This window comes from Staurois parvus, unplaced genomic scaffold (assembly GCF_062004578.1).
Source record: "Staurois parvus isolate SC_StPar_1 unplaced genomic scaffold, SC_StPar_1.0 ptg001332l, whole genome shotgun sequence".
NCBI classification, from domain to species: domain Eukaryota; kingdom Metazoa; phylum Chordata; class Amphibia; order Anura; family Ranidae; genus Staurois; species Staurois parvus.
The window spans coordinates 1-23,036 of record NW_028319128.1 but is presented as its reverse complement, the minus strand read 5'-3'; the positions used below and the strand labels follow the sequence as shown (position 1 = coordinate 23,036).

General features: G+C 45.5%; 1 protein-coding gene across 1 annotated transcript; it reads right to left on the bottom strand.

Annotated features, from left to right (window-relative positions):
- Nucleotides 1-22,757, bottom strand: DNAAF6 (dynein axonemal assembly factor 6). Its single transcript, XM_089661394.1, has 6 exons — nt 20,258-22,757; nt 17,369-17,444; nt 10,124-10,220; nt 6,979-7,075; nt 1,504-1,589; nt 1-219 (listed from the first exon to the last, which is right to left on the bottom strand). Exons 1-6 carry the CDS (start codon nt 20,363-20,365, stop codon nt 90-92), a joined length of 594 nt encoding a protein of 197 aa, XP_089517520.1. The 5' UTR covers nt 20,366-22,757; the 3' UTR covers nt 1-89.
- Between the last annotated feature and the right edge of the window lie 279 nt (nt 22,758-23,036).

Here is a 23,036-nt window from a genome sequence, read left to right as displayed (position 1 = left end):
TTTTGGACAGTGGAAGGTTTTTTTTTTATTTTTGTATTTTTTTTTTGCAGTGTTTTATGCAAAGTACCGTCTGTTGAATTTCGGTGTTTCTATGCAAAGTTGATGAAGTCGAGGTCCCGTGCCATGGGGAGGGTCAGCTCCAGGGTTCCTGTATCAGCCAGGAATTTGGCTTGTCCTGATTGTTCATTTACCGCATGGGGGAGATGCAGCCCGAGCTTACTGTGAAAAACACAACAGAGTCAGTGTAACCCCTCGCCCTCCTGAGGATCCCCTCCCCCCCCCCCCCCTTCCTGACTGGGCGATTTTTTTGCGATACGGCGCTGCGTTATTTTAACTGACAATTGCGCGGTCATGCAACGCTGCACCCAAATTAAATTTACCTCCTTTTTTTCCCACAAATTGAGCTTTCTTTTGGTGGTACTTATGTGGTTTTTTTTATTAAGAAAAAGCCGACAATTTTGAGAAAAAAAAACTATATTTTGGACTTTTTGCTATTAACCCCTTCATGCCGGCGCCTCCCGGCCCTTTAAGAGTTTCAGAAGCCGGGAGGCGGGACAGGTGGGGTGGGGTTTAGGGATCATGTGACATCTTATATAAAGAGGGACTCTGATGGGGACACTTGATGTAAAGGGGGACTCTGATGGGAACACCTTATATAAAGGGGGACTCTGATGGGAACACTTAATGTAAAGGGGGGCAGTCACCTTACACAAGGAGAAAGCGCAGCATTCTTGAAGCCCTTTATGAATTTCCTCCAGATCTGTGCAGTAAGCCAATGTGAGACTTTTCCTTCCTGTGATAAAGACCGCTCACTGCTTCTCTCTCTACTTGTGCAGGGTGACTGGTCTTGTCCCCGCCCCCTCCTGTAGTTTTCTGCAGGCAGCTGGTAGCAGGTGGAGTCTGCTGGGCCCCTCCCACAGCTCTGTGCACTTTCCTTCTCCTTATGCAGGGTGACTGGTCTTGTCCCCACCCCCTCCTGTAGTTTTCTGTAGGCAGCTGGTAGTGGGTGGAGTCTGCTGGGCCCCTCCCACAGCTCTGTGCTCTCTCCTTCTCCTTGTGCAGGGTGACTGGTCTTGTCCCCACCCCCTCCTGTAGTTTTCTGCAGGCAGCTGGTAGTGGGTGGAGTCTGCTGGGCCCCTCCCACAGCTCTGTGCTCTCTCCTTCTCCTTGTGCAGGGTGACTGGTCTTGTCCCCACCCCCTCCTGTAGGTTTCTGCAGGCAGCTGGTAGCGGGTGGGGTCTGCTGGGCCCCTCCCACAGCTCTGTGCTCTTTCCTTCTCCTTGTGCAGGGTGACTCGTCTTGTCCCCGCCCCCTCCTGTACTTTTCTGCAGGCAGCCGGTAGGGGGTGGAGTCTGCCTGGCCCCTCCCACAGCTCTGCTGGTTGTTCTCCTTGTGCAGGGTGACTGATCTTGCATCCGCCTAACATTTGATGTGGGGGGAAAAGGATATTTTATAGAATTCCTGATCAATGTCCCTAGGCAATGCATCCCAAGGATTACTTACTATTTGGGAGTACAGAGGTTTATGTGCGTTTTCTTTACATCAAGTGAAACATCAGAGACCTTTGTGTCAGGAAGCTGGATACGGATCTAATAAAAAAAAAATAATAATAATTGTGATTTGTACAAATATAACAAAAAAAATGAAAAAAAAATTATATTTACGGTAACTGTTACATTTAAAAAAAATAAAGTATTCTGTTCAAGTATGTATTATTAAAGTGCTTCTGAAGTCTTTACTTCTTTATTTAGACATTGTACAGTTACAAAAGAAATGCCATAATTCCAATATACAGTTGTGTTCAAAATAATAGCAGTCAGACATCACTAACCGGATCAATCACTGTTTTTGGTAGAAATGATGACAACATGGCAAATAATTTCCTATCAGGTGTAGTAGAGTCATAGAAATCCAACAGACCCAACAGTCATGACATGCATGCTGCTGATTCTGTGTCATTGAATCACTCATTGAAAGGGGCGTGTTCAAAATAATAGCAGTGTGGAGTTCTATTAGTGAGGTCATTCATTCTTTGAGAAACAGGTGGCAATTATTGCCCTTATTTAAGGAAGGAAGGCAGCAAATGTTGTCCATGCTGGTTACAGTGCATTTCTCTCTGAAATTCTGAGGAAAATGGGTCGTTCCAGACATTGTTCAGAAGAACAGCGTACCTTGATTAAAAAGTTGATTGGAGAGGGGAAAACATATAAAGAAGTGCAGAAAATGATCGGCTGCTCAGCTAAAATGATTGCAAATGCTTTAAAATGGCAACCAAAACCTGAAAGACATGGAAGAAAGCGAAAAACTACCATTGGAATGGATAGAAGAATAGCCAAAATGGCGCGGACTCAGCCAACAATCAGCTCCAGGAAGATGAAAGAAGGTGTGACGTTCCCTGTGAGGACTGTTACAATTAGAAGACGCCTATGTGAAGCCAAGCTATCTGCAAGAAGTCCCCGCAAAGTCCCACTGTTGGGAAAAAGACATGTGCTGAAGAGGTTACAATCTGCCAAAGAGCACATTGACCGGCCTAAAGAGAAATGGCGCAACATTTTGTGGAATGATGAAAGTAAGATTGTTCTTTTTGGGTCTAGTGGGCGGAGACAGTTTGTCAGACGACCCCCAAACACTGAATTCAAGCCACAGTACATTGTGAAGACTGTGAAGCATGGTGGTGCAAGCATCATGATATGGGGATGTTCCTCATACTACGGTGTTGGGCCTATTTATCGCATACCAGGGATCATGGATCAGTTTGAATACATCAGAATACTTGAAGAGGTCATGCTGCCTTATGCTGAAGAGGAAATGCCCTTGAAATGGGTGTTCCAACAAGACAACGACCCCAAACACACCAGTAAACGTGCAACATCTTGGTTCCAGACCAACAAGATGGACGTTATGGAGTGGCCAGCCCAATCCCCGGATCTTAATCCAATAGAAAACTTGTGACATCAAAAATGCCGTTTCTGAGGCCAAACCAAGAAATAGAGAAGAACTGTGGAATGTGGTCCAATCATCCTGGGCTGGAATACCTGATCACAGGGGCCAGAAGTTGGGGGACTCCATGCAACACAGATGTACAGCAGTTCTCAGAAACAGTGCGACTACAACCAAATATTCATGAAGTCATTCAAAGGAAAGCAAAATCTTCAAACATTTCTCAGTTTATATAGTGAATGTTTGAGTTTGTAAAGAAGAATACAAACACTGTGATTTTTTTGAACCGTCTAATATTCACTTTTCTTCCATTTTTTTAGAGGAACAACACAAATTTGATGTATTTTTCTTCATGTTGTGATTTGGAATAGAATGTGTCGTGTTCCCAATGCATTTGTGTGGATGGAAATAAAAGCTATTAGAAGGATTTTCAGCTTTATTCACTTTTTTCAACACACTGCTATTATTTTGAACACAACTGTACATTAAATGTGAGCAAAAGCTCTAAAAGGGTTTTTTTTTTGGTAATTCTTTATTTAGACATTGTACAATTACAAAAGAAATGTCATCATTCCAATATGCATGTGAGCAAAAGCTCTCAACGGGTTTGCTTTTTTTTTACCTTACTGCATTGTTTGCAATAAAATGTTCACCTTTACAGAAAATCTGCAAAAGGTGACCCCTTCCCCACCCCCGGTGCCCCCTGTACTTACCTCAATCAGGGTTCATCAAGCTGCTCCATTGGTCTGGGGGTTTGAAATCTCTGCTGCTTTCTCTCCTCTCTGTTCAACGCTGCAAAGACGGACCAGATGGATTCTAAATGGTCACATGGACGGTGCTGACCAATCAGAATCTGTCTGTTTAATCCTGGATCAGAATCACAGGAGGTAAGTACAGCAGGGGGTGGGGAAGGGGTCCGGTGTTAGGTCACAGATCTTTTTTGTGAAGGTGAACTAACTTTTTAACCACTTGCCCTCCAGAGGATTTACCCCCCTTCCTGAGCAGGTCATTTTTTGCATTACGGCGCTGCTTTAATTTATCTGACAATTGCGCGGTCATACAACACTGCACCCAAATGAGATTTACGTCCTTTTTTACCCACAAATTGAGCTTTCTTGGTATTTGATCTCCTGTGTGGTTTTTATTTTTTGCGCTATAAAAAAAAAAGACCAACAATTTTGAACAAAAAACAATATTTTTGACTTTTTGCTATCAAACATGTTCAGTAAAAAAAATTTTAAGAATCTAATTTCATCATAAATTTAGGCCATAATGTATTCTGCGACATGCCTTTGCAAAAAAAAAATCCCAATATGTGTAAATTAATTGGTTTATGTGAAAGTTATAGCGTTTACAAATGGCGATATAGATACTTGGATTGTTTTCTTTATTTTTACTAGTAATGGCGGCAATGAGAGACTTATAGCGGGACTGCGGCGGACATTCTGACACTGGGGGGAACTGACTAACTGCCACTGACATCCCCAGTGACACCAATACAGTGATCAGCGCTAATAAAAAGCACTGACACTGTACTAATGACACTGGGCAGGAAGGGGTTAACATCTGGGGCAATCAAAGGGTTAACTGTGTGCTGTGTTTGGAGTCTCTTAGACCAGTGTTTCTCAACCTTTTTTCAGTCAAGGCACCCTTTAAAATTATGGACAGCCCTGAGGCACCCTTTAAAATCATGGGACGGTCCCGAGGCACCCTTTAAAATCATGGACAGTCCCGAGGCACCCTTTAAAATCATGGGACGGTCCCGAGGCACCCTTTAAAATCATGGGACGGTCCCGAGGCACCCTTTAAAATCATGGACAGTCCTGAGGCATCCTTTAAAATCATGGACAGTTCCGAGGCACCCTTTAAAATCATGGACAGTTCTAAGGCACCCTTTAAAATCATGGACAGTCCCGAGGCACCCTTTAAAATCATGGACAGTCCCGAGGCACCCTTTAAAATCATGGACAGTCCCGAGGCACCCTTTAAAATCATGGACAGTCCCGAGGCATCCTTTAAAATCATGGACAGTCCCGAGGCACCCTTTAAAATCATGGACAGTCCCGAGGCATCCTTTAAAATCATGGACAGTCCCGAGGCACCCTTTAAAATCATGGACAGTCCTGAGGCACCCTTTAAAATCATGGGACAGTCCCGAGGCACCCTTTAAAATCATGGACAGTCCCGAGGCACCCTTTAAAATCATGGACAGTCCCGAGGCACCCTTTAAAATCATGGACAGTCCCGAAGCACCCTTTAAAATCATGGACAGTCCCGAGGCACCCTTTAAAATCATGGACAGTCCCGAGGCACCCTTTAAAATCATGGACAGTCCCGAGGCACCCTTTAAAATCATGGGACGGTCCCGAGGCACCCTTTAAAATCATGGGACGGTCCTGAGGCACCCTTTAAAATCATGGGACGGTCCTGAGGCACCCTTTAAAATCATGGGACAGTCCCGAGGCACCCTTTAAAATCATGGGACAGTCCAGAGGCACCCTTTAAAATCATGGACAGTTCTGAGGCACCCTTTAAAATCATGGACAGTTCTGAGGCACCCTTTAAAATCATGGACAGTCCCGAGGCACCCTTTAAAATCATGGAACAGTCCCGAGGCACCCTTTAAAATCATGGTACAGTCCCGAGGCACCCTTTAAAATCATGGACAGTCCCGAGGCACCCTTTAAAATCATGGACAGTCCTGAGGCACCCTTTAAAATTATGGACAGTCCTGAGGCACCCTTTAAAATTATGGACAGTCTTGAGGCACCCCATTCTAAAATGTGAAAAATATTCTGATAGGTTTATATAAGACAGCAACATCCACACATGTAAGACACCCAACATTAGAGGTGATTTATTCTTCCAATGCAAATACACTTTTGCACACTGGTACTGACTAGTATGCCAATGTTTCTCTTCTCCATCGGTTGTTCTCCATCACTGAGCTAATGTGACCCCAGCACTGATGGAGAGGGGCAGGGGAAGGTCAAACTAGGATGCTGTGCAGACAGACGACATCCTCCTTATCAACTGATGATGTCATTGGTTGTCAGGTTGTCAGGACACCGGCGGCTAGAAGGTTGTAATGGTGCACAATGAAAACCTGTGGCATTGTGTAACTTTAAAGGCAGCCACTGGCTTTTATACAAGTTTTGGGCAGTTTTTAGACATTTTTCCAAGGCCCCCTTGAAGGAACTTTAAGTCACCCTAGTTCAGAAAGGGTGACCTTTGCAGTGTTACGTAAAAAATTGGAACGAACACTATTTTATTCTCTAGGGCAGGGGTGTCAAACTCCATTCCATCGCGGGCCGTATCAGCAATACGGTTGCCCTCAAAGGGCCGGTTGTGTCTGTAAGACTAGATGTCCAGAGCACCCCCCCATTACATCAGATGTCAAAAATCCCACACCCTTCCTAACATCACCGTGCACCCCTTTGGGGGCAGAGCTGGAAAGCAGCAAGTGCACTGTCTGGAGGAGGACCAGAGGAGGAGTGGAGGCAGCTACCAAAGTCTGCTGAATGCTGAGACCAGGGGAGGCAGAGATGAGGGGGTGCTGCAGCTGCACTGAGAGGAGCAGGATTTGGCAGAGGAGTTCTATTCTCCTCTCTGCTGCCGACTGCTGAGACATGGTGGGGGAGAAGACAAGGGGGTACCTACAGGAGAGGTGCAAGGGCCACATGAAATGGCCTGGAGGGCTGGATTCGGCCCACGGGCCTTGTGTTTGACACCTGTCCCTCTACAGTGGGGCTCAAACTGGGAGAGAGAGAAACATCACAAAGAGCCAGGAAGTGTTGATGTTAGATCTTGTGATAACAAGGAGCATGCTGGTAGGAGGAAAAAGCAGAGTGACAGAAAGATTATTAGGTCCAAAGCTTCCCAGCACCCTCAACAGAGTGTCTCCAGACCATCCAGACTTACCACAGACACCCATGCCACTCCTCCAGGCTACACCCTGTCACCATCTCAAGAGCAAATTAGACAGAAAATATCAGTAAGTTATATTGGACAGCATTAGGAAAAGCTCCAAACACTTACCACCATATCCTCACAGCAAGCAGTTGACGGGTCTTTTCGACTCAGGCCCAAAAAGATATCTTCAGAACTAACTCTTTGCTTAAAAAGTATTTCAAATCTGTGAACAGAATAGTGTAGACATTAGTGATGACTGCCACTGGAAGAGTTTAGAAGCCTCACATTTTTTTTACTTAAGATTTACTTTTATTTTATGGTCAAACTTGTGGACATTTGATCATTAAAGCTATATGAGCTTGTTGGACATCCCATTCCAAAACCATGACCATTAACATAAGGTCAGGTACTGATGTTGGATGAGAAGACCTGGCACATAATGGGCATTCCAATTTATCTGAAAGGTGTTCAGTAGGGTTGAGGTCAGGTACTGATGTTGGATGAGAAGACCTGGCACATAATGGGCATTCCAATTTATCTGAAAGGTGTTCAGTAGGGTTGAGGTCAGGTACTGATGTTGGATGAGAAGACCTGGCACATAATGGGCATTCCAATTCACCTGAAAGGTGTTCAGTAGGACTGAGGTCAGGTACTGATGTTGGATGAGAAGACCGGGCACGTAATGGGCACTCTAATTCATCTGAAAGGTGTTCAGTAGGACTGAGGTCAGGTACTGATGTTGGATGAGAAGATCTGGCACGTAATGGGCATTCCAATTCATCTGAAAGGTGTTCAGTAGGACTGAGGTCAGGTACTGATGTTGGATGAGAAGACCTGGCACGTAATGGGCATTCCAATTCATCTGAAACATGTTTAATAGTGTTGAGGTCAGGTACTGATGTTGGATGAGAAGACCTGGCACATAATGGGCATTCCACGTCATCTGAAAGTTGTTCAGTAGGACTGAGGCAGGTACTGATGTTGGATGAGAAGACCCGACACACAAAGGGCACTCCAAATCATCCAAAAGGTGTTCAATTGGGTTAGGGTCAGGTACTGAAGTTGGATGAGAAGACCTGGCACACAATATGCATTCCAAATAATCTGAAAGGTGTTAAGTTGGGTTGAGGGCAAGTATTAATGTTGGATGAGATGTCCTGGAACAATGGGAACGCCAAATCATCCAAAACATGTTTAGTTGGGTTGAGGCCAGGTACTGAAGTTGGATAAGAAGACCTGGCACACAATCGGCACTTCAATTCATCCTAAAAGGTGTTCATTAGGACTGAGGTCAGGTACTGATGTTGGATGAGACCTGGCACATAATGGGCATTCCAATTCATCTGAAAGGTGTTCAGTAGGACTGAGGTCAGGTACTGATGTTGGATGAGAAGACCTGGCACATAATGGGCATTCCAATTCATCTGAAAGGTGTTCAGTAGCGTTGAGTTCAGGTACTGATGTTGGATGAGAAGACCTGGCACGTAATGGGCATTCCAATTCACCTGAAAGGTGTTCAGTAGGACTGAGGTCAGGTACTGATGTTGGATGAGAAGACCGGGCACGTAATGGGCACTCTAATTCATCTGAAAGGTGTTCAGTAGGACTGAGGTCAGGTACTGATGTTGGATGAGAAGATCTGGCACGTAATGGGCATTCCAATTCATCTGAAAGGTGTTCAGTAGGACTGAGGTCAGGTACTGATGTTGGATGAGAAGACCTGGCACGTAATGGGCATTCCAATTCATCTGAAACATGTTTAGTAGTGTTGAGGTCAGGTACTGATGTTGGATGAGAAGACCTGGCACATAATGGGCATTCCACGTCATCTGAAAGTTGTTCAGTAGGACTGAGGCAGGTACTGATGTTGGATGAGAAGACCCGACACACAAAGGGCACTCCAAATCATCCAAAAGGTGTTCAATTGGGTTAGGGTCAGGTACTGAAGTTGGATGAGAAGACCTGGCACACAATATGCATTCCAAATAATCTGAAAGGTGTTCAGTTGGGTTGAGGGCAAGTATTAATGTTGGATGAGAAGTCCTGGAACAATGGGAATGCCAAATCATCCAAAACATGTTTAGTTGGGTTGAGGCCAGGTACTGAAGTTGATTGAGAAGACCTGGCACACAATTGGCACTTCAATTCATCCTAAAAGGTGTTCAGTAGGGTTGAGATCAGGTATCTGGGCAGGCCACTCAAGTTCCTTTACACCAAACCCATCAAACCATGTCTTTATGGAGCTGGCTTTGTGCACAGGAACACAGCCGTGCAGGAACAGAAAAGGGCCTTCACCAAACTGTTACTGTTAGATTATGTGGCTAGGTGGTGGAGGTGGGGACAGATCTGGTGGGGTGATATTGCAATTGCAGATAAGAGGCCAGTGGTTGGCAAAATAGGCTTTTTTTTTTTTTTAAAGGCCGACGTTACAACTCCCTTTAATCTCTAACACCAGCTGCAAATGGGTATTTTGCTGTGGCTGCAACATAAGGAGGAGCTGTGGAGGAGAACTGCGAAGTAAAGGTGGTCAGGGAGTGGGCTTTAAGCCGATGCTCTCATAAGGTGATAGGGTCTCTTTAAGGATATTCACAACATAGATTTGAAAGGCAATTTAGACCTCTGTCAATCGCCCTTCCATCCCTCCCTCAAGCAACAGGTTTAAATGATGACCAGCTGAGTACATGTCAAAGGTTGTGGTGTTGAGCTTAGCTTTGGGGTAGAGGAATCCTTCAGGGCCCACTTCTTCACTCTCCAATGCTTGGGATTGCAGATGGGCCCTCACTGTCCTCATGTACAATGCAGGACTCCTGGTCCTGCATTGTACTTGAATTTGTCAGCATGCAACCACCTTAGAGAAGAGGCTTCAGGGCGCTTAGGAGGAAGCTGCAAAAGCTTAATGTAAGCATTACACCGTCTTCCTCTACCCGTAAACTTAATGAGAATATAATTTCGGCAATACTAGGAAAGCCTACTGCAAGGGTGTTTTTTTCTGGTGCCAGGAGTGAGGCTTTAAAGCCGATTTAAACTACGTGTCCAATAAAGCTACCCCATCTATAGGGTGACAACGCTGCTGTGCAATTTCATTTGAAAAGAAACAGTGTTGTCAACCTGCTACAGGAAGTAGAAAAATAACTGATTTGCTAGCTGGGTCAACATGTAATAAAACATGTAATAAAACATGTAATAAAACGGTTACAGGGGTCAGAAAAACAAACAAACAAAAAAAACCCGCAAGATTCACAGATTCATTGAACAGAACAGTTGGACTTACTCTGGTTTTTCTCTCGGATCCAAAAAATCATCGAATTCTGCCCCTTCTTGGACTTCTGACTCTTTCCAAATATCCTTGTCATCTTTTTCTGTCTCAGCTGTTGTAAAATGATGACATGATTATACAAGCAGGAGGAGGTTGTCTGCCAAGTACAGATTGTGACTGGGTGCTTCCAGTTATAAAGTGTTTAATCCCTTCCCCCCCCCAGAACTGTGGACCCTTTAACTGGGCTATAATGCTCAAGGCGTGCGAAGGTCTGATCACATGACCACTGTGATTGTCACACAGGTCACATGATCAGGAGTCAGTCCCGTCAGCTCCCGATCACTGCTAGAGACCAGGATCTGTCTTTGACAGCTCAGTCTCTACTCTGGGAGAGTGCACTCTCAGCACAGAAATCTACGCCACTCACAGATGCATATGTGTGGCATGTGGACGTTCAAGCCCATCCTCTTTGCCAACGCACATGGGCAGCAACAGGTCAAAGGACCATTATAGAGAAAGAATATTGGACTGCATAGCTAAAATATTTCTTTTTAGATTTGGATGTAGAAAAGAAGAGCTAACACCCCTGTCAGTGTACTGCTGGGGAGATTTCCCGTCACTTCCTGTCCTGTAGCCACAACATGAAATCAGAGATGAAAGAATGAAGAGAAGAATGAACGAATGAATGAATGAAGAGAATCTCTACAAAGTGAGGTGCGTTCCCTTCCTAGGCAGTTGTCATTGGAACAGATGTCCCCATTACAATGAAATTAAAATGGAAATTAAAGGGCCACACCACTGTTAAAAGGTCCAGATAGGACTTTATAGCAATAATAGTCAGGGGGGGCAATCCAAAGAGTAGTCAACATGATTCGAGGGTCCAAAACGCCCTCTTTATCAGGACTAGAAGAAGCAGAAGGACATCTCTATCAGGGGCGGACTGACCATTTGGAAACTCGGGCACTGCCCGGGGGCCCGAGGTCAGTAGGGGGCCCCATGAGATGCCCCTGGTACCTTTTTCATAGGCTTTTTTGAGTTTGGGCAAGGACACAGGGGCCCCATGATCTCCTATTGCCCGGAGGCCCCATGAGTTGTCAGTCCGCCCCTGATCTCTATATCAATACAATATCCCCTCCTTGTATACTGACTATCTCTTACCTGACATTCATTTCTACAAATACAATACTATTGGCTATTTGGTTTTAATGATGGGATATTGTATAGAACAGGGCCAAGACATGGGGTGGGCAGGAGGGACGGCTGCCCCCGGGGCACTGTAGTATCATGTGAGTTGGAGGGGCAATGGGAGGAGATTGGGGAGGGGAGAAGATTTGCATTGGGAGGGGGAATCAGCAGGGGGTAAGAATTGTTCTAGGTGGGGAATTTGGGAGGGGGTGCTAGAAGTGGTGATTTGGGGGGCGGGGAGGATTTGTGTTGAGAGGGGAAATGGGGAAAGAGGACTTACATAGTTACATAGTTAGTCTGGCTGAAAAAAGACAAAAATCCATCAAGTTCAACCATAGGTAAAAAAAAAAAAGTTATAATCCTATACCCTAGACTTGTGCTAGGAGGAGGGGAGGGAATATGTGCTTGGAGGGGAATTTTTTTTTTGGCAGGGGGGGGGATGTGTGCTAGTAGGTATGATTGGGAAGGGGGTACTTGTGCTAGGAGGGGGAATAGGAGGGGTGGAGGATTTTGCTAGGAGGTGGAGGATTGGGGGTGCGATTTGTGCTGGCAGGGGGGCTTTAGATTGGGGGGGATTTGTACTCGCAGGGGGAATTTGGGGGGTAGAGAACTTGTATTAGGAGGGGTGATTGGGGAGGGAGGATGCAGGTGGGGGTGTTCAAAGATTTCTGCTGGAAGGGGAGATTTCAACAGGGGAGTGGATTTGTTAGGAGGAGAGGGAATTTATATTTATGCTTAGAGGGTACTCATGCAGATTAGGATTAGTGATCGATGTTTTTATGGAGGGGGGGGGGGGTTTGCTGACACATAATACTCTTGGGGAGGGTGCAGTTTGGCATGTTAGCCCTGGGCTTTAAATGACCTTGTCCTGGCACTGGTATGGATATTATATTGATATGACGTCCTTATGTTTCTTCTAGCTCTTATGAAGGGGGAATTTTTGGAACCTCAAAACGTGTTGGATACTCTTTGGATTGTCCCCCTGACCCCCTGGCATCTGGACTCTTTAGCAGTGGTGTGGCCCTTCAATTTCCGTTTTTGTTCCATCACACTACATGGAGTCGGGTTGGGCACTGCTCAACCATTCACGGGAAGCTTTGTGTTTTATGAATAATACAAGGCTTCCTGTGATTGGTTGAGAGGAAGATTGTGACTTCATCCGCCCGCCTCTCCATCTCAGAGGAGCTTTGTATTATTTTATAGAATACAAAGTTTCCTGTGAATGGCAGAGTGGTGCACAGCCCGACTTGACTTTGTCAAGGACATCCCCATCCCACTGCCGGAACACAGCAAGGCTACATGCCCAGCAAGCACACCGGTTGGTACTGTAAATAGTTTGTTTGGGCCAGCTTGTTCCACACAAACTATCTACAGCACAGGCGTCAACACAAGGCCCGCGGGCCGAATCCGGCTCTCAAGGCCATTTCATGTGGCCCTTGGACTGACCATTTGGATACTCGGGCACTGCCCGAGGGCCCGGGGTCAGTAGGGGGCCCCATGAGATGCCCCTGGTACCTTTTTCATAGGCTTTTTTGAGTTAGGGCAAGGACACAAGGGCCCCATGATCCCCTATTGCCCGGGGGCCCCATGAGTTGTCAGTCCGCTCCTGCTTGCACCTCACCTGCAGGTACCCCCTTGTCTTTGCTCCCACATTATCTCAACAGTCGGCAGCAGAGAGGCGAATAGAACTCCTCGGCCAAATCCTGCACCTCTCAGTGCAGCTGCAGCACCCCCTCATCTCTGCCTCCCTTGGTCTCAGCATTCAGCAGACTCTTGTAATTGCCTCCACTCTGGTCCTCCTCCAGACCCTGCACTTTCTGCTTTCCAGCTCTGCCCCCAAAGGGGGTGCACGGTGATGTTAGGGAGGGTGTGGGATTCTTGACATCTGATGTAATGGGGGGGGGGGGGGTGTTCTGGACATCTAGTCTTACAGATACAACTGGCCCTTTGAGCGCAATCGTAATGCTGTTACGGCCCGCGATAAAATGGAGTTTGACACCCCTGATCTACAGGGACAATAAATGTGGAGTTAGGGCCAGTTCACACTCCATGCGTTTCAGTTGCTTTTTTTCTGCATCCAAAACGCACAGAAAGTAGGTTATACGGTTGTCAATGTCATAGTTCATACCAGTGCTTGCAGTTCCAGTGTTGCAGAAAAAAAAAAGAACAGGCTGCATTTTTTTCTGCACAGATGCACAGAACTGTACTGGAATGCTGTAAAATGTATCAAAAGCACAACGGACCGCACCAAAAACTAACTGGAACGCACCAAAAATGCATTGCAACGCACCAAAAACAAACTTGAACGCACATGTCCCTATTTAAATTGAAGAAAAAGAAAGGGGGAAAAAATGAACTGGAATGCATCGAAAACGCATCAAAAACACGCATGTGGAAACATATCCGGAATGCATCTGCACTGCGTTTCTATAGTGTGAAAGTTGTTGTAAAAGGATTCTTTTTTTTTTTAAACCACTTCAAGTCCGGACACTTTCACCCCCTTCCAGTCCGGACACTTTCACCCCCTTCCAGTCCGGACACTTTCACCCCCTTCCAGTCCGGACACTTTCACCCCCTTCCAGTCCGGACACTTTCACCCCCTTCCTGTCCGGACACTTTCACCCCCCCTTCCAGTCCGGACACTTTCACCCCCTTCCAGTCCGGACACTTTCACCCCCTTCCAGTCCGGACACTTTCACCCCCTTCCAGTCCGGACACTTTCACCCCCTTCCAGTCCGGACACTTTCACCCCCTTTCCAGTCCGGACGCTTTCACCCCCTTCCAGTCCGGACGCTTTCACCCCCTTCCAGTCCGGACGCTTTCACCCCCCTTCCAGTCGGAACACTTTCACCCCCCTTCCAGTCCGAACACTTTCACCCCCCTTCCAGTCCGGACATTTTCACCCCCCTTCCAGTCCGGACATTTTCACCCCCCTCCAGTCCGGACGCTTTCACCCCCCTCCAGTCAGGACGCTTTCACCCCCTTTCCAGTCCGGACGCTTTCACCCCCCTTCCAGTTCGGACGCTTTCACCCCCTTCCAGTCCGGACGCTTTCACCCCCTTCCAGTCCGGACGCTTTCACCCCCCCTTCCTGTCCGGACATTTTCACCCCCCTTCCAGTCCGGACATTTTCACCCCCCTCCAGTCCGGACGCTTTCACCCCCCTCCAGTCAGGACGCTTTCATCCCCTTCCAGTCCGGACGCTTTCACCCCCTTCCAGTCCGGACGCTTTCACCCCCCTTCCAGTCCGGACGCTTTCACCCCCCTTCCAGTCCGGACGCTTTCACCCCCCTTCCAGTCCGGACGCTTTCACCCCCCTTCCAGTCCGGACGCTTTCACCCCCCTCCAGTCCGGACGTTTTCACCCCCTTCCAGTCCGGACGCTTTCACCCCCTTCCAGTCCGGACACTTTCACCCCCTTCCAGTCCGGACACTTTCACCCCCTTCCAGTCCGGACACTTTCACCCCCTTCCAGTCCGGACACTTTCACCCCCTTCCAGTCCGGATACTTTCACCCCCTTCCAGTCCGGACACTTTCACCCCCTTCCAGTCCGGATACTTTCACCCCCTTCCAATCCGAACGCTTTCACTCCCTTCCAGTCCGGACGCTTTCACCCCCCTTCCAGTCCGGACACTTTCACCCCCCTTCCAGTCCGGACGCTTTCACCCCCCCTTCCAGTCCGGACGCTTTCACCCCCCCTTCCAGTCCGGACGCTTTCACCCCCCCTTCCAGTCCGGACGCTTTCACCCCCCCTTCCAGTCCGTACGCTTTCACCCCCCCTTCCAGTCCGGACACTTTCACCCTCTTCCAGTCCGGACGCTTTCACCCCCCTTCCAGTCCGGACGCTTTCACCCCCCCTTCCAGTCCGGACGCTTTCACCCCCCCTTCCAGTCCGGACGCTTTCACCCCCCCTTCCAGTCCGGACGCTTTCACCCCCCTTCCAGTCCGGATGCTTTCACCTCCTTTTTGCCCAGGCCAATTTTCAGCTTTCAGCGCTATCACACTTTGAATGACAATTGCGCGGTCATGCAACACTGTACCCATATGAATATTTTTTTTGCATTTTTTTGAGACACTTAAAACTTTATTTTGGTGGTATTTTTTCACCACTGGGATTTTTATTTTTTTTTGCTATGTAAATGAAAAATCCAAACATTTTGAAAAATAAGTGTTTTTCTTATAAAATGTTGCAAATAAATAATTTTTCTTCATAAATCTTGAAGAAATGTATTCAGCTATCTTTTTAGTACAAAAAAAAATAAAAAAATAACCCAAATTAGTTTATAACAAAAAATTATAATTTTTCAAAAAATGTTTACATTTTTATTTTATTTTTGTATACTAATATTTTTTTTTAACATACTGTCACCCTAGCAGTACAGTGTCACCATTTTTTTTTTTACACTGATTGCTTTTACAGCCTTTATGACTGTAAAAGCAATCATTTCTCCTTCTCTCTGGCTGCATTCTTGCAGCCATTGAGAAATACTGTGAGAGCTGTGATTGGTCACATCTTGTCACATGGTACAAGGCTGTTATGAATAGCCCTGTACCATGTGATCTCTGTGATCATTCACAGATTTCACTAGTAGTAAGCAATGATGTCAGAAGTGACATCTTGCTTAATACTATTCATGTGATCACTGATTGGCCAATCAATGATCACATGATCGGGACCTCACACAGAGGTCCCGTACAGCGATCGGTGCATGCGCTCCCAGGGAATGAATGCGGGAGGACGTTTAGAAACTTTCTTCTGGTTTCTCAACCTTGGATGCACCACAGAAGTCACTAGTTTAATATTTTTTATGGTCAATAGTGCCCCATCGTTGGTGTCAGCGGGAGGAATAGTGCCCCATCGTTGGTGTCAGCGGGAGGAATAGTGCCCCATCGTTGGTGTCAGCGGGAGGAATAGTGCCCCATCGTTGGTGTCAGCGGGAGGAATAGTGCCCCATCGTTGGTGTTAGCGGGAGGAATAGTGCCCCATCGTTGGTGTCAGCGGGAGGAATAGTGCCCCATCGTTGGTGTCAGCGGGAGGAATAGTGCCCCATCGTTGGTGTCAGCGGGAGGAATAGTGCCCCATCGTTGGTGTCAGCGGGAGGAATAGTGCCCCATCATTGGTGTCAGTGGGAGGAATAGTGCCCCATCATTGGTGTCAGTGGGAGGAATAGTGTCCCATCATTGGTTTCAGTGGGAGGAATAGTGCCCCATCATTGGTATCAGTGGGAGGAATAGTGCTCCATCATTGGTGTCAGTGGGAGGAATAGTGCCCCATCATTGGTGTCAGTGGGAGGAATAGTGCCCAATCATTGGTATCAGTGGGAGGAATAGTGCCCCATCATTGGTATCAGTGGGAGGAATAGTGTCCGGGTAATTGGTGTCAGTGGGAGGAATAGTGTCCGGGTAATTGGTGTCAGTGGGAGGAATAGTGTCCCATCATTGGTAGCAGTGGGAGGAATAGTGCACCATCATTGGTATCAGTGGGAGGAATAGTGCCCCATCATTGGTGTCAGCGGGAGGAATAGTGCCCCATCATTGGTGTCAGCGGGAGGAATAGTGCCCCATCGTTGGTGTCAGCGGGAGGAATAGTGCCCCATCATTGGTATCAGCGGGAGGAATAGTGCCCCATCATTGGTGTCAGCGGGAGGAATAGTGCCCCATCATTGGTGTCAGCGGGAGGAATAGTGTCCCATCATTGGTGTCAGTGGGAGGAATAGTGCCCCATCATTGGTGTCAGCGGGAGGAATAGTGCCCCATCATTGGTGTCAGCGGGAGGAATAGTGCTCCATTGTTGTTGTCAGTGGCAGGAACTATGTCCCACTGTTACTGACAGTGGGGGGGGGGGGATAATGCCCCAAGGGCAAGATAAAAGCAAAAAAAGGCTGCATCCGGGCCCCCGGGCCGCACAATGGAGACCCCTGGCCTAGGCTATTCCAGTGGAACTGGGAGCAGGAATCTGCCAGAAATAGGTACCTGCCTCCCTAAAAAAAGTTCCAAAAGTGGATGAGGAGGGAGGGAGGAGAAGGATCAGCAGAACTTCCCTATAAGGTGAAGCTTGGCTTTAAATAATACTTACAAGTGGAAATGTTTTGTTGCAGCTTTTTTACAGATCCAATGTCCCCGGGCCCAGCAAACGCAGAAGAGGAAGGACACTAAAAACAAGTGTATATAAATAAGATACAACTACAAAATACAAAACATACACATATACAGTGGGGATCGAAAGTTTGGGCACCCTGCAGAGTTGATATCTTGTACTGCCCCCTTTGGCAAGTATCACAGCTTGTAAACGCTTTTTGTAGCCAGCCAAGAGTCTTTCAATTCTTGTTTGAGGTATCTTTGCCCATTCTTCCTTACAAAAGTCTTCCAGTTCTTTGAGATTTCTGGGCTGTCTGTCACGCACTGCTCTTTTAAGGTCTATCCATAGATTTTCAATTATGTTGAGGTCAGGAGATTGTGAAGGCCATGGCAAAACCTTCAGTTTACGCCTCTTGATGTAATCCCCCGTGGATTTCGAGGTGTGTTTAGGATCATTATCCATTTGAAGAAGCCATCCTCTCTTTAACTTCAGCTTTTTCACAGATGGCATCAAGTTACCATCCAAACTTTGCTGAAATTTGATTGAATCCATTTTTCCTTCTACTCGTGAGATGTTCCCTGTGCCACTGGCTGCAACACAACCCCAAAGCATGATTGATCCAACCCCATGCTTAACAGTTGGACAGAGGTTCTTTTCATTCAATTCTGTGCCCCTTCTTCTCCAAACGTACCTTTGCTCATTCCGGCCAAAAAGTTCAATTTTAACCTCATCGGTCCACAGAACTTGTTTCCAAAATGCATCAGGCTTGTCTATATGTTCATTTGCAAAGTTCAAATGATGATTTTTGTGGTGAGGACATAGAAGAGGTTTCCTTCTGATGACTCTTCCATGAAGACCATATTTGTACAAGTATCTCTTTATAGTGGAATAGTGTACCACAACTCCAGTGTCTGCCAGATCTTTCTGGAGGGATCGTGCAGTCAAACGTGGGTTTTGAATTGTTTTTCTCACAATCCTGCGAGCTGTTCTGTCTGATATTTTTCTTGGTCTTCCAGATCTTGCTTTAACTTCCACTGTTCCTGATGACTGCCATTTCTTAATTACATTCCAAACAGAGGATATTGACATCTGAAAACGCTTTGCTATCTTCTTATAGCCTTCTCCAGCTTTGTGAGCGTCAACTATTTTCAGTTTCAGTTTTCTAGACAACTGCTTAGAAGAACCCATGGTGCTGATTGTTGGGGCAAGGTCAGATGAGTCTGAAAACCTTTGAGATTGACATCACCTGGTCTTCCCAGACGATGATTGAGAACAATCCATGACACTGGCAGGTCTCAGCTTTGCAAAGGGGGCAGTGCATGCTATAAATTCTGCAGGGGGCCCAAACTTTTGCAGACGCCATTTTTTTGTTTTCCGTTATTTTGAAAGTGTAAATGATGGAAATAAAATCTAACTTTTGTTGACATATTATAAGAATGTCTAATCTGTAATTTGATGCCTTTTGGAGATTTTTCCATCTTTCCTTGGCTTCTTTATGCACATTAATACAAATTTTTAGCTGGGGTGCCCAAACTTTTGATCCCCACTGTAGATATGTTGTTACCAGGAGGAGGTAAAGGCAAAGCAGGAGCACCAGACTGATTGTTGAAAGATCACAAAGAATCAAACAATTCTTAAAATGTTAGAGACAAGCCAACACAGTTCTAACCAGGGGTGGACTGACAACTCATGGGGCCCCTGGGCGATAGGGGATCATGGGGCCCCTGTGTCCTTGCCCAAACTCAAAAAAGCCTATGAAAAAGGTACCAGGGGCATCTCATGGGGCCCCCTACTGACCCCGGGCCCTTAGGCAGTGCCCAAGTTTCCAAATGGTCAGTCCGCCCCTGGTTCTAACACACCTCCACTTCATCAGGGCCTAGAATTGCTGGTAAGACTCTAGACAGCCTTGGGTTTAAATTATAAACTTTAAATGTTCAGGATTAAAGTGTATGTAATAATATATTTAAAAAAAATAGATTTTTAAAAATATATATATTTTTTTAAATATATTCTTCAGTTTTTTTTAACATATAAAAAAGTCATTTATTTTTACACATATTTGTAAATGCATTCCAAAAATGTAGATTTGTATTTATAAAGACATACAGTATATTTGAAATGTATTTTTAAAAATCTTTTTCATATATTTTGTAATAAAAACGCATTTCAATATGCAGTATATATTATTATTATTATACAGGATTTATATGGCGCCAACAGTTTGCACAGCGCTCTACAATATAAGGGAGACAGTACAATTACAATACATTTCAGTACAGAAGGAATGTATATATATATAGATATTTATTTATTAAAATATATTTTTAAATATATTGAATACGGCCAAAATTGTAGCGTTTCAAATATATGGCAATATATTTGGGAAGAATATTTCTAAAATATATTTCAGGTATATTTTTCTTCCATATGGGTAGGAAGGGGGAGGGAAGGTGTTGCCCTGTCAACTAGGCTCTATGGGGCCCCGTGGTTTCTAATGGTGGCCCTACCTGTGACCTCCATCTCTTATTGTCAGAACGAACGCCGCATTTTAAACATGGAAGCATGGGTGGGAGGAGCTACATTTTTTACACTCTTTTCTCCTACCCAGGGGCGGACTGACCATTTGGAAACTCGGGCACTGCCCGAGGGCCCGGGGTCAGTAGGGGGCCCCATGAGATGCCCCTGGTACCTTTTTCATAGGCTTTTTTGAGTTTGGGCAAGGACACCGGGCTCCCCATGATCCCCTATTGCCCAGGGGCCCCATGAGTTGTCAGTCCGCCCCTGCTCCTACCCCATACCCAGATTGATACCGCTCCTTTTTAAAAATGACATAATTACTAATAATAAAACAAACAGTAATATATAATAAAATAGTAATATACTCACGTGACTTTCGATTTCCTCCTCCTCCTCCTCTTCTGAAGGGTTGTGAAGCAGAGTACACAGAGCTTGTATGGACGATGTGGTGGAGAATTCACCCAGATATTCCTCCATGTCGCCCCTACAGGCATGGTTTGAGAAGAATTAAAATAAATATTCACATAGTCATAAAGAAACTGGAAGAAATAATTGGCTGTCAGGTCGTGCAGACACAAACACAAGCTCTTGGCAGCAGTTACTGAACAGCATCTTCTCTTAGTGCAGAAAATGTGACACATTGCAGAATATCCAATGGCAGAGACCTCAGTTAGTGACGTGAGTGGTTGAATGAAGCAGTTTTCGTCCAGATGGACAAAAAGGTTGCCATCTGCTGGTCGTTTCTCAGCACTGCAATTCAGGTCTACGCAGTACACACCTGCCCTAATCAAGGATGTTTAACTGGACTGCTGGACCTGTCAGAAAATTTACAATCATCAAGTTCAATAAGAGGGTCATAAAGTGAACATAACCTTTTAGTAGTTAATATTAGGATGACGTTAAACAGCCAGCATGTTTTGGGGGGCTGGCACACCCCCTCATCAGGGCTTGGAATTTGTGTGAACTTAAAGTATTACTAAACCCACAACAGTAGAATCAGTCTGTAGATGCAGGAAAGCGTGCTTGTTATACTCACTGTGGAAACTAAGGGGTTAATCCTCTGCATTGTGTAAAAAGGCTGTTTGATCCTGTCTTCTGTGATCCCCCCATCTTTTACCCACATTGAAGAAAAATATATTTAAAATGTATTTTAAAACTATTCTTCCCAAATATATTGACATATTTGAAATAATACTATTTGGCCGTATTCTGTCTCTATCTCTGTCTCCTGTTTCCCTCCTTCCTTCCTTCTTTTTCCCTCCTATACATCTCTCTTACTTTCTCTCTCACTCTCTGTCTCCTGTTTCTCCACTTTCTTTTTTCTTTCTTTGCCTCCTTCCTTCTTTCCCTCCTTCCTTCTTTCTTTCTTTCCGTTTGCCTCCTTTCTTCTTTCCCCTCTTCTTTCTTTCCCTCCTTCCTTTTTCTTTCTTTCCTTCCTTCCATCTTTCTATACATCTCGCTTTCTTTCTCTCTCTCTGTCTCCTATTTCCCTCCTTCCTTCTTTCTTTTCCTCCTTCCTTCTTTCTTTTTTCCCTCCTTCTATATGTCTCTCTTTCATTCTTTCTCTATCTCCTTTTTCCCTCCTTCCTTCCTTCTTTATTTCCCTCCTTCTATACATCTCTCTTTCTTTCTTTTTCTCTCTCCCTCATGTTTCCCTCCTTCCTTTCTCTCTTTCTTTCCCTCCTTCCTTCCTTCTTTTTTCCCCTCCTTCTATATGTCTCTCTTTCATTCTCTTTCTCCTTTTCCCCTCCTTCCTTTTTTCCTTCTTTATTTCCCTCCTTCTATACATCTCTCTTTCTCTCTCTCTCTCCCTCCTGTTTCCCTCCTTCCTTCTTTCTTTTTTTACCTCCTTCTATATGTCTTTCTTTCTTTCTCTTTCTTTCTCTCTCTCTCTCTGTCTCCTGTTTCCCTCCCTCCTTCCTTCTTTCTTTCTTTCCCTCCTTCTTTCTCTCCCTCTTTCCTTCTATACATCTCTTTCTTTCTCTCTCACTCTCTGTCTCCTGTTTCTCTACTTTCTTTTTTTCTTTCTTTGCCTCCTTCCTTCTTTTTTTTCCCTCCTTCTATATGTCTCTCTTTCATTCTCTTTCTCTATCTCCTTTTTCCCTCCTTCCTTTCTTCCTTCTTTATTTCCCTCCTTCTATACATCTCTCTTTCATTCTCTCTCTCTCTCCTGTTTCCCTCCTTCCTTATTTTTATACTTCCTTCTATATGTCTCTCTTTCTTTCTTTCTGTCTCATGTTTCCCTCCTTCCTTCTTTCTTTCTTTCCCTCCTTCTTTCTCTCCCTCTTTCCTTCTATACCTCTCTCTTTCTTTCTCTCTCACTCTCTGTCTCCTGTTTCTCTACTTTCTTTTTTTCTTTCTTTGCCTCCTTCCTTCTTTCCCCCCTTCCTTCTTTCTATACGTCTCTCTCTCTCTCTCTTTCTGTCTCCTTTTTCCCTCCTTCCTTCCTTTCTTCCTTCTTTCTCTCTCTCTCTTTCTTTCCCTGCTTCTATTCTGCTTTCTTTTCTCTCTCTCTCTCTCTCTCTCTCTCTCCTGTTTCCCTCCTTCCTTCTTTCTTTCTCTCCTCCCTTTCTTTTCTTTCTATCCTTTCTTTCTCTCCCTCCTTTCTTTCCTTTCTCTCCTTTCTCTTCTTCCTTTCTTTCTCTCCTTTTCTTCCTTTCTCTCCTTCCTTCCTTTCTCTCCTTCCTTCCTTTCTCTCCTTCCTTTCCTTCCTCCCTTTCTCTCCTTCCTTCTTTTCTCTTCTTCCTTCCTTTCTCTCCTTTCCTTCATTTCTTCCTTTCTCTCCTTCCTTCCTTTCCTTCATTTCTTCCTTTCTCTCCTTCCTTCCTTTCTTCCTTTCTCTCCTTCCTTCCTCCCTTTCTCTCCTTCCTTCTTTTCTCTCCTTCCTTCTTTTCTCTCCTTCCTTTTTTTTTCCCTCCTTCCTTCCTTCCTTCCTTCTCTCCTACAAAAAAATGTAAACAATAATAAAAAATAAAATTGTAAAAAAATTAAATAAAAAACTACTCTCACTAGTGGCTGAACTACCAGGGTCACAAAAGGTTGCTCCTGTGACCAGGCCTTGGTGTTCCTCCACCGGGCTCCGAGGAAAGGGTCCCCGGGCTTGGGGCTGCTCAGTCCAAAGCGCTGGGCCTATTTTTTCGTCCCAGTC